The 11,830-nt window shown below is 45.3% G+C and overlaps 1 protein-coding gene across 1 annotated transcript; it reads left to right on the forward strand.

Annotated features, from left to right (window-relative positions):
- The first annotated feature begins 8,182 nt into the window (after positions 1-8,182).
- On the forward strand, positions 8,183-11,609 carry LOC100836250 (bZIP transcription factor 39). The gene is made up of 2 exons (XM_003568408.4): positions 8,183-9,644; positions 10,794-11,609. The coding sequence occupies exons 1-2, from the start codon at positions 8,183-8,185 to the stop codon at positions 11,258-11,260; spliced, it is 1,929 nt and encodes a 642-aa protein (XP_003568456.1). The 3' UTR covers positions 11,261-11,609.
- The last annotated feature ends 221 nt before the right edge of the window (positions 11,610-11,830 follow it).

The following is an 11,830-nucleotide window of genomic DNA, read 5'->3' on the forward strand; positions in this document are numbered from 1 at the left end:
TTCATGCCAATAATATGGACTAGGGTTGGAGAACAAGTTGAACAAGACACTTTATGATTTGCAACGAATAGTGTCATTTATCAGTTTTAATCATAATTTACAATATATATTGTGTTGTTGTTCAGAACAACAATTAGAGTAAGGGGTGCCAATGCTCGATGGCACAAATGCGGGTGTAAAAGTAAGGTGTGTACGCCGGCCTTATAGCGAAGGTCACCGTACACTTGGACAAGTTGACATGTCGATATTTTTTGAATAGGTTCGGTCGACCCTGCGGGTACGACTTAATCCTATGTTAGGAAAGGTTTCGTAGAGGTTGTTAGCCAGGTGGTTGGGCCGAGCGGATCTTCCCAAGTCACCTTTAGCGAGAGACTCGTCGGGGACGCCTCGTATTTGGACCGAACGCGTCTTTCCAAGTATCGAGGTTAGGATACCCTCGGAACTCTAACCCAACCCCTTCTCCTTCGAGCCCGTGCTAACCAAGGTTAGCTCGGAGTCTTGAAACTAGAGTCCCCTAGAAGGCTTCCTCGAAGCCGGTCGACTTTCAGTCGAGAGCGGCGCTCGAGAGCGAACCTTAGAGGGAGCACTCTAGCCCTCTCCCCTTGAGTTTATTCAAGTTGAGAGTGAATGATACATGCCCCCATGGGGGGGATTTATAGCCTAAGGATCCATGACAAAAGACCATGGGTACCCTTGAGGGAGAGAGAAAAGTGGGGGCAAAATGGTAAAAGTAGCTCTTTGGTCCATAAATTTTGTGTGCACCATGTGGGGAAAGTGAGGATTGGTTCATGGTCCACCATGGATCAAAAGCCGCATCCCTACACTTTTCTTGCCCCCTACTCTAGCTCATTTCCCCCTTTGACCATGGCATGAGAGGCTTGACTTGTTGACTTGTCTTCCTTCGCCACGTAGGATTGACTATGCCACGTGGACATCTTGACTCATGCTTGGGAAATGTTGACTTAGTCGTCGTCACGTAGGATTTACGGCCCAACCCATATAAGGTTTTTATTTTACTACAACATATTGTAATTGTAGTGTATGAATAACACGAGAAGTATGAAGCATCGATGCTCGATGGGACGAGTGTGATTGAGTCGGGAGTTAGCAGGTCATGTACCGTCACCATGCACTCGACAACTTGACACCACGATGTTTTTTTAATATGGAGTAAATATCACAGAACCCCTAGTTTAGGATGAACCGTATCACAGAACTACACCTTTTGGGTTTTTTTTTCACTTAAACCCGATAATTGGGCAAAAGTGTATCACAGAACCCATAATCAGGCTATCAACGACGCTAACACGGGAACTTACTCGAGACCCCACCTGTCGGTCTCTGTTACTTAGGGTGGCTTAGCCGGTCGTTTTTTTAGGCCGGTTCGGGCGGTTCGGGCTGGTCAGGACACGGGAGTTCCTTAACTGCGCTCTTCCCTCTGTTCTCTCCCGCGAGTCCGCTATTCCCCTTTGTCCTCCCGCTCTTCTCCTCTGTTCTTTGCTGTTCCCGCAAGGAGAGACGAAATCGAAGGTGGCGGATGAAGGCGCGAAGATGACAAACAACAGTGATGCTTCATCTTCCCAGTCTGCAGTGCAGGTTTGTTCGAATTTGGGGATTAGGGTTTCCGATTTGGGGATTGGGGTTTTCAATTTGGGGATTAGGGTTTCTCGTTTGGGGATTAGGGTTTCCGAATCGTTGTTTGGGGCAAAATTGGTACGATTTGATGCTTCTGGGCTGATGTTTTCGTAGGAATTTGGCAAAATCCCGATGGACGTGGATGATATCGAGTGGTACGGTTGGGAGATGGACTCTGTTGTGAGGTGCCGCTGTGGGCAGATATCAGTTCGAAGGGTTGCATTTGAAGGTTGTTATACTGGTCGGCGTTTCATCAGCTGCTGCTATGACGATGAAACGAGATGTGATTTCATCTCATGGTATGATCCAGAATGGCCTCCTACCATGCAAAGGGCTTTGGAGAAGCTATGGGGCATGGGAGAAGCAAATTCATGCCAAACTCAACTCACTGAAGAACAAGATGCTTGAGGATAAGCTCACAGCAGAGAAAGAAGTGGTGAAGTTAGAAGGTGAAGTTGACAGTCTGGTAGAGGAGAAGGTGATGCTGGAAGCTGAGAAGGAGATTGCCTTTCAGAAGCTTCAGGAGAAGAAGAAGTGGATTATGATTGCACTTAGCTGCAATGTGGCATTAGTTGCAGTCTTGACTTATGTCATTCCACTGAAATTATCATGTAGGTTATGTAACTTGTCTTATGTCATTGCACTGTGTCAATCCGTAATGCCAGAACAATGTTGCAGTTCATGTGGTTGTTATGTCAGACAGAAATGGCAGAATTATGTATTCATCTATGATATGATGCAATGACTATTTTCAGCTCATTCCGTGCAAACAAATTGATATGTGACACATAGTATGATGCCAATCACACACAAAATATTGCACAAACATCTCCAGTGCATACAAAATGAGGTCTGAAACATACTTGTCCAGTGGCATGGCACTCACACACATAATCCAGCACATACATGTTCACACAAAATGAAGTTCTGTAACACTTGCATTTAAGTAAATGAAAAGAAGACAACAATCAAGGCTTCTTCTGGTAGTTCCTTCCACTTGCAGTTAAGTATGACCACATCCTCCCCCTCCCCCTCCCCCTCCCTCTCCCTCTCCCTCTGACTGGCAGTATCTTCTGAACCCTGGTCTGAGAGGAAGAGCCAGCTTCATCATTGTTTCTTCCTCTCCCTCTAAATGGACTGGGTGGGGCTGGTGGAGAATCTTCATCAGATGTTGCTGCTTCAAATGATGAGTCAGTGTCATCACAGCTAGAGCCAACTTGATAGCTCTCACCATCTGAGTCCCATGCTCCTTCTTCTCCTTCTGTTGCTGCAGCTTGTTCTTCAGCTTCAAAGTTTCTCCTGTTTCTCTGCACATGCAATAATTAACGTGGTGTTAATTATTAATTATCATTGCAATATGTCATATGTACAGTAAAAGTTCTGAAAAATACCTTGTGAAGCTGCTTTCTAATTGCCAGGTCTGGCCTTAGCTCTTGCCCACAATGTGTGAACTTATGCCCTTGTAGATGGCAGTTTGAACAAGTGATGGTCGCCATCCTTGCTTTACCTTGGTCATATGCTTTCTCATCTTTGCTTTTCCTTGTATTTTTCTTCCTCCTCCCTGGATGCCTAGTGAATATTTGTGGGTCTATGTCAGATCCTGGTGTCTTTGTCCAGTCATGTCTCCCTGGCACAGGATACATAATAGCAGCAAATGCTTTCTTGTAGGTGTTGATCTTGAAGAACTCACTGACATAGTCCTCAGGCTGTTGTCTGGCTTTGTAGATGGCAGAAATTGCATGCTTGCATGGCAGCCCTGTAAACTCCCATTTTCTGCATCCACAAGTGTGTTTCTCTAAGACATCTGTGAAGATTATTTGGAAATACCCTCTCAAGAGCAGTCAGCAGACCCTTCTGCCTATCAGACATTATGGTCCATTTTCCATGTTGTCCTTCTTCACCACCAAGACCGTACTTGAGCTGCTCTAAAAACCAACACCAGCTCTGTGTATCTTCTTTGCCAACTACTGCAAAGGCCAGTGGGAACAAGTTGTTGTTACCATCTCTTGCAGAGGCAGCTAAGACTTGAGTTCCAGTGGTAAGCTTGATGAAGCAACCATCAATGCCTATGAATGGCATCCTTCAAGAAATCCATGTTTCTGTGCATTCAGCATATAGAATAGTCCATGAAATCTGGAATTTTTAGGCACAGGTTGATGAATTGTTGTGACTATGCACCTACTTCCAGGATTAGTGTCCATAACAGTTTGTAAGTAGTCTCTAATCCTGATGTATTGTGCCTTGTGATCCCCTAGCACAATATCTTGTGCCTTTGCCCTTGCCCTGTAGGCCATGATCTTTGTTATCTGCACCCCATGGTCTATCATAACATTGTCCATGAAAGTTGACACATTCACTGCAGGGTCACTCCTCACAGCTTGTAGGTATCTTTTGCTCAACCAATCACTGTCAACCCTTATACTTTCTCTAGTAATGCCACATGTGTGAGGAAGCTGGAGATGTCTAAGGCAATGGGTATTCTCCTTAGCAATATTTGTTGAGACCATGTAAAAGTTGCATTTATCACTTGATTTGCAACTCACAATGACCCTTTCTTTGTCATTTCTCATGTACTTGTAATCCCTGCCGTGGACTATGTGGTAGTTCTTCAAAGCCCTTCTGAACTGATACACATCTAAGAAGCACATGTCCTCTTTGAATTGTTCATGTGCCTTCTCTTTATCTTCATCATACCAAACCCTGACTGGTCTCTCCTTAGCTCTGCTCTTCTTGGTCTTCACTTTGACAATAGGAACCTCGTACCCATCATCATCATCTGGACGAGATAAAGGTTTGCAGTCATCACTATCAGCATCACTGATAGTTATCACTTCCTTGGGTCCTTCTTGACTGGGAAGGATTTGGGGCCGGCTCAGCTGGGACTTCCACTTCTTCTTCCTGACAAATATGTCCTCTACATCTATCTCTTCCTCTAGGTGATCATCATCTTGTTTCTTCTCTGCCTGACTTGCAATTCCTTTTCCCTTCTTATCTAACTGACTTCACTTCTTCTCTGACTGACTTCCCTTCTTCTCTGACTGACTTCCTCTCCCCCTCTTCTCTGCCGGACTTCCAATTCCTGTCCCCTTATCTGCCTAACTTCCAATTCCATTCCCCTTCTTCTTTCTCTGATGCTCTGCATTGACAGTGCCTGCACCTACTTTGTTAACACTCTGCTGAGTTGCCTGAACATCGTCTGCACTGCACTCTAACTTCCTCGTTGCTCTCTTGCTGCCAGCAGTTGGCACATCATCATAGAATGACTGAAAACTCTTTGATGGAGGTGGTGAATCCAAATGTAACTGTCTCTTCATGATGTGCAAATTAATAGTCTTTGCACTCTCAAACAGTTTCACAACTTCATCCATTTTGGCTGAACTGTCAACCAAATCTAGCCCAGCTAACGCATGCTTCTCATCCTTCTCATAATACAGAAAATCACTAGTTGAAAATCTGTTGCTTAGCATCAGATTAACCAAGTCCATAAATCTCAAATCTTCTCTTACCACTGTTCTACACTCAACACAACGTCCTTGTGCAATGAGCTTTAAGACCCAAAAATCATCAGCGAACCTACATCGCATACGAAATTTAGGGCGCAATCAAACCTATGCAAACAAATGCGGACTAACTGTACCCAAATTACACAAATGTACCAGTCAATTTCCCCAACCCGACACAAAATTGGCAGCGCCAAGCTACACACACAACCAGCGCCAAGCTACACACACATTCCGCTACAAAATCTGCCAAGAAACAACGAAGAACAGAAGCGGGAGGCCAGAGGGGAACAACGGGAGATAGCGACGCAAACCCTAGATACAGTAAAAAGCAACAACGATGATAGCGGGGGCTTACATCTCTATGGTCTGATGCTTCCATGGACTCTACGCACGCGATTCGCCGCCGCCGAGGCCCCCGAGCCGCCGCCGACGTTGTCGCCGCCCGCTTCCACCTCCATCTCTCGTCTCGCCTTCCGGGTAGGTGGGTTATAGACGAATCATATACTACATACCCACATATTATATGTGGGTATTGTGAGAGTGACATAACTAATATGTCGTGATTTTTTATCACTAAAAATGAACGGACTGAGCCGAACGCGCCGTCCCGAGCGAGCGCAGTTAAGGAACTCCCGTGTCCCGACCAGCCCGAAGCGCCCGAACCGGCCTAAAAAACCGACCGGTTAAGCCACCCTAAGTAACAGAGACCGACAGGTGGGTTCCCGAGTAAGTTCCCGTGTTAGCGCCGTTGACAGCCTGATAATGGGTTCTATGATACACTTTTGCCCAATTATCGGGTTTAAGTGGAAAAAAACCAAAAGGTGCAGTTCTATGATACGGTTCGTCCTAAACTAGGGGTTCTGTGATATTTACTCTTTAATATGTCCGGTCTTGCTTGGAGCCTGCTCTTATGTTGGAGAGTCACCGAGGGAACTGATAGCCAAGAGTATCCCATTTCTATGTCACTCTAGGCTCCCTCAAAGAGAACACTATTTTTTCAATTGTGGAGACATGGATCTCCACTTGAGTTTATTAAGGGTGCCACATCTTACACGCCTTCTCTTTCCATGAGCTCGACTATTCTATCTTCAGGTCGGTGACATGTGACGGAGTACGTCAACAATGGCTCAAGGGCCGTGATGTGGTTAACGAGTGTTGCTCCAAGCTTCGTTTCAAAAGGAGATGCCGATGTTGGGAAGGGTGCTGCTGCCGAAAGGTAAGTTTGCCTCTGGATCTCTGGATCTCAGGTAAGCGGATTGTCATTTCCTCACCATGGTGACAGATGTGATCTAGGGCATGTAAACAACCAAGGATGCTCGCGGATTTATAGCGTTCCACAACGATTTAGGACATACTCTCCCCGTCCATCTTTACCAGGCATATTACTCGACCACTCTGTCCAACTATAGAAGGCGTATTGATTTGTTTGCCTTGAAGTACCCATCTTACCCTTGTTTTGGGTCCCACACCTGGACACCTTATTGGGTAGGATAACCAAACAAGCGCCTGAACGAAAAGCAAGCGGGCTATGCGCTGAGGGGCCGTGGGCAGTTTTGACCAAAAGGTGAGCCTTTGGGGTTGCCTTGGTACCAGCGCAAAAGCAAGGACACCGGTAAAAACAGACGCAGGGAGTAGAAACTAACAATTAGTGATTATCTAGGGAACTGTGACTGTTTATCCAAAGTAGATCGGCTGCCGAGAAATTAACTGCCAGCGTTTGAAACCGTGCAGAGCGTGCATTCGCTCTTATAGAACTACACATCCCTGCAATCTTATTATGACATAATGGAGCAAATGAATCAATGTTCAGAAAAGCACTATAGTCACTTATGTAATATAACAAGTCGAGGCGCCGATAAAAAAAACCGATTAAAAAAAACAAGTCGAGGCGAGTGCTAGAGCAACAAATTATAGTGAAAAATACTCCCCCCATCCCGAAATAAGTGATGTGGATTTTTATAAACTTTTATGCAAATTCACGCCACTTATTTTAAGACGGAGGGAGTAGCTCGCAGGGTAGATGGACAGAGAGTGAAAAATAGCTCGCAGGATAATTGGAGCAACAAATCAATGCTTAAGAAAAACGTAGCGCACAATCTACTGCCCCCTATGTTCCTAAATATAAAATGTTCAAGCTTAGAAAGTCAAACTCCTTAAAGTTTAGCAAAATTTATAGAAAATACTGACATTTATGACTCGAAATTTAGTTTATCAAATCAATCAGTTATACTCCCGCCATCCCATATTAAAAGACTCAAATTTGCCCCAATATGGATATATATACCAAATAACGTCTAGATACATGTAATATTTCGTCACTTAATATAGGACAAATGTAGTATATCTTCACAATATATTATCTGATATTGTAGGTGTTAATATGTTTTCTATAGATTTAATGAAAATTTATGAAATTCGACTTGGAACGTATATTTATATTTAGGAACGTGACGTAGATAGTAGGATTTGTTTTTCGTGCGAATAAAAGTACTCCACTGGTACTAGTAGGCTTACTTATCCAGAGCGGCCACATTTCCTGCACCATCCACGCACCAGAACGAGAACCTTCTCAGGCAAAACCCAGTACCACTATTTTTTACCTCGCTCATCTTTACCCACAAACACTACACCTAGCACAGTGGGCCCCCGACCCCACGTATCAGTGCACACAGTTCGGTGAGTCTTAACTTCAACGTTACTCATGTCGTTGCGCTTCTTTACACTCCACCACGGCACACGGCAGTCCTAGATCTAGCGACTCCCCACACAGCCACACTGAGCAGGACATGTAATAAAGCCAATGACATGTGGGCCCCAGTTAGTTTGGGTCCCTATCATCATGGACTAAACGAGGACCGCGTATGCGAAACTACTCCAACTAAGTACTGGACCCGCACAGCACGTCCCGAGCACCGAGCTCGTCAACACCCGACTCCGTCCACTTCGCACCCCCGGGTTGCCGATTCCAAATTCCTACCACTCTCCTCCTGTTCCTGCACCTCCATGCCAAAACCCTAGGGCCGAACCCTCCCCCGAGGCGCGCCATGGCGGAGCCGGCCCTCCTTGACCCCTCTCCCTTCGACCTCCGCCACTTCCCGCCCTACCTCTTTGACACGGACCTCCACCTCGCGGGCGACGACCTCCCGCTGGAAAACTTCGCCGGCGGCGGCGACGGCTGCGACGATCTCGACTTCGACCTGCCCGTTGATTTCTCCGTCGAGGACTTCCTCCTCCGATCCCCCGACCGCGGCGACTCCGGCGAGGGCTCCGCCGCCGGATCCGGCCCCACCGGCTCCTCATCCTCTCCCGCCGCCTCCGCCGCCGACTCCGTCGTCGCCGGTGGCAGCTGCGGGGTCAAGCACGAGGAGTCCGACGAGGGGAGGAGCGGCGCCGCCCCTAACTGGGGCCTGAAGCGGAAGCAGGCGTGTCCCGCCGTGAGCTCGGACGCGGCAAAGAGCCGCCGATCCGGCGATGGTGAAGTTTCTCCATCGGCGTCGGCGTCGCGGGCAGCCATGGAATCTGACGACGGAGGCACGGTCGGCGAGGGAGAGGACACGAGGCGAGCCGCCCGGCTCATACGTAACCGTGAGAGTGCGCAGCTGTCTAGGCAGAGGAAGAAGCGGTACGTTGAGGAGCTGGAGGAGAAGGTAAAGTCAATGCATTCAGTGATAAATGACCTCAATTCTAAGATCTCCTTCATCGTGGCCGAGAATGCAACACTGCGGCAGCAACTCAGTAGTGGTGGTGGCAGTTGTCCACCACCGGGGGTGTATCCACCTGCGCCAATGCCTGGCATGCATTTCCCGTGGGTGCCCGGGTATGCCCTGCGGCCTCATGGTTCACATGTCCCTCTTGTACCAATCCCCCGGCTAAAGCCGCAGCAGTCCGTGTCTGCAACCAAGGTTACAAAGAAACATGAGAACAAGAAGGCTGTGGATAGCAAGAGTAAGACCAAAACTAAGAAGGTGGCAAGTGTTAGCCTTATTGGTTTGCTGTTATTTGTGCTCCTATTTGGTGCTTTTGTTCCAGGGTTCAATCACAATTTTGGGATGAGAGGAGGGAGTGACAGTACAATGTTTAGGAGTTTTGGTCATCCTCCTGGTAGGGTATTGAGTTTTACTAACCATGGTAAAGGAACTAAAGGTGGTTCAAACAACAGTGACATGATCGATGTTGATTCCGGAATGATGATGGCGAATGGTGATAGCACTGAGCAGAAGCATGCACCTAACTCAAGTGAGACCCTGCCAGCTTTGTTGTATGTGCCTAGGAATGGAAAGCATGTTAAGATCAATGGCAATCTGATTATCCATTCTGTTCTTGCAAGCGAGAAAGCAGTGGCACATACAGCTTCAAAACATAACAATGGTCAGTCGGATATAGATCACAAAGAGACTAGTGTAGCCATAGCTCGGCATCTGTCACTGCCTGGAAACAATATGAAACCACAGGAGAAATCCCCGGTAGATGGACCATTGCCACAGTGGTTCCGTGAAGGAATGGCAGGTAAGGGGAGCAATTGCTTACAAATCTTGGTACTCTTGTTTATTGTGAATTGTGATACTGCAGTTTTGGATTCCATCTAATAACCAGAACTATTATTTCTGTGCCACATTCATGCATTGTGATGTGATATATATAAAGAAGGTTCTTGCATTTTTTTGAGTTACTATATGGAGTAGTACGTAATTCTTACTTTTTAACATATATTCATCTCCTCCAGATAACAAATACTCCCTCTGTCCCATATTAAGTGACTCAAAATTTTCCAAATATGGATGTATCTATGCCTAAAAAGCGTTTAGATACATGTAATATTTCGGCACTTAATATGGGACGGAGGGAGTATTATGAAGAGAAATATTACCAAGTTAAAAATACAAGTCAAAAGACTGAAGTGAATGTGCATAAATCATAAAGAAGACTATGCATCTTAGATACAGAATGACATGACTTCATATGCCATCATATATTGTATAACTGTTCAGAAATGGGGTCTCAATCCATGTTTAAGTTTGTCATTGTTCTTCAACGAGGATCATGAGCTAGCTCAATAAATACTAGTTATAATGTTGCCTTTCATTGTGAAATATCATATATGGTGATTATCTTGTCCAGCTTGACCTGAAAAACGCCTTGATGCTGAACAAAAACTTATGTGGCAGCACAACCTACATTTATAGGCCTAAAGCCCTATGCTAGCTAACTACTCCCTCTGTTCCATAAAGATTGGCGTGGCTTTGAACTAGCTCTAATTCAAATTCGTGCCAATCTTTATGGAACGGAGGGAGTACTAGGATTATGACATGTTGTTCGCATATTTAAAACTGAAAGAGCAAATTTACCTATCTTTCAGAACTCGAATTTCGACTTCAGTCTGCGTTTTTTTCTGTATTATATATACATACTATCGTACCAGTTATTTTTTTTTGGGAAAATAAGAACTCTGCTAATTTTACCACTGGCTTGTGGACAAACGAATCTGAACTCTTGAGTCTTGAGGATGAACCTCGTGTTCTTCAGTAAATTATTTTGTGAATGCCACTTATTTTTCTTCACAAGACATCCCTTATCGGAAAATCAGCTTTTTATTGATGCTCCTTGAGTGTTATCGCGCGGTCTCTTACTCTCTGATTCCTACATGACAATTTTCAGGGCCTATATTAAACTCTGGAATGTGCAGCGAGGTATTTCAGTTTGACATTTCCACTGCTTCTACCAATTCTGGTGGTGTCATACCTGCTTCTCCAATTGTGAACTCCTCGAGTATCAATGCTACACAAAGTATTCCAACTCCGCCTCCTGCTTATCTTGGCAAGCTGAAAAATAGGAGGATAATGTATAATGAGGCGATTCCACTCACTGGAAAAACGGTGAACAACACAGAGCCTTTTAACAGAACTTCCGAGAACAGCAAGTTACCTGATAAGAAGCCATCATCATCAGTAGTTGTTTCTGTGCTGGCTGATCCCAGGGAGGCTGGTGATGGTGACCGTGATCCAAGGATATCTACCAAATCACTCTCCAGGATATTTGTTGTCGTTCTTCTTGATGGTGTCAGATATGTCACATACTCCTGCACTCTTCCTTTCAAGAGTGCCAGCCCTCATCTTGTGAACTAACTGATAACCATGGGGTCAATGCAGTATTATGATGCTTGAGCGACTGGGTAGTCTGCAAAATCTGACGGCCAATAGATTAATATGATGCTATTTCTAACCAAGGACTGAACTTTCTATACACTCAGCCTGAGTTAATCGAAGGTTTGAAGTGTGTTTAGTGAAGTGTGGTTCTGCAAGTTAAGTTAATGAGTGCAGTTTGTGCTGCTGTGATGATCGTGTTCGCATGCTGTACTCTAAACATGTAGCGTCGATGTTATCTTGTACTCTGTACTATCCTACCCCTCGTGGCGGAGTAATACTGTTTGAGGATCTTGAATATAAAATATACCTATGCAGTTGTCTATCAGCTTCAGATTTGTGTATGTGAGCAGAACTCAGCTTTGTGGACATTTTTCTCAGCGTTGATCTGGATAAGCTTATCGGGGGTACACTAGGAACGAATTAACTCTTGCAAATTATTCTTGCGAAATGTCATTTTGTAATTTTTTTTTCTCGAATTATGCAGCCGATAAGAATTTCAATTTACAGATCTTAATGTACGGGAAAAGAAGACGTTACACTGTTACACAC

Source organism: Brachypodium distachyon, chromosome 2 (genome assembly GCF_000005505.3).
Source record: "Brachypodium distachyon strain Bd21 chromosome 2, Brachypodium_distachyon_v3.0, whole genome shotgun sequence".
In the NCBI taxonomy this organism is placed as follows: domain Eukaryota; kingdom Viridiplantae; phylum Streptophyta; class Magnoliopsida; order Poales; family Poaceae; genus Brachypodium; species Brachypodium distachyon.

Excerpts from the sequence above, each read along its gene's own strand:
- LOC100836250 (XM_003568408.4), top strand. The coding sequence starts at position 8,183 with ATGGCGGAGCCGGCCCTCCTTGACCCCTCTCCCTTCGACCTCCGCCAC. Across the intron at positions 9,645-10,793 it reads GTTCCGTGAAGGAATGGCAG|GGCCTATATTAAACTCTGGA; the intron begins GTAAGGGGAGCA and ends GACAATTTTCAG.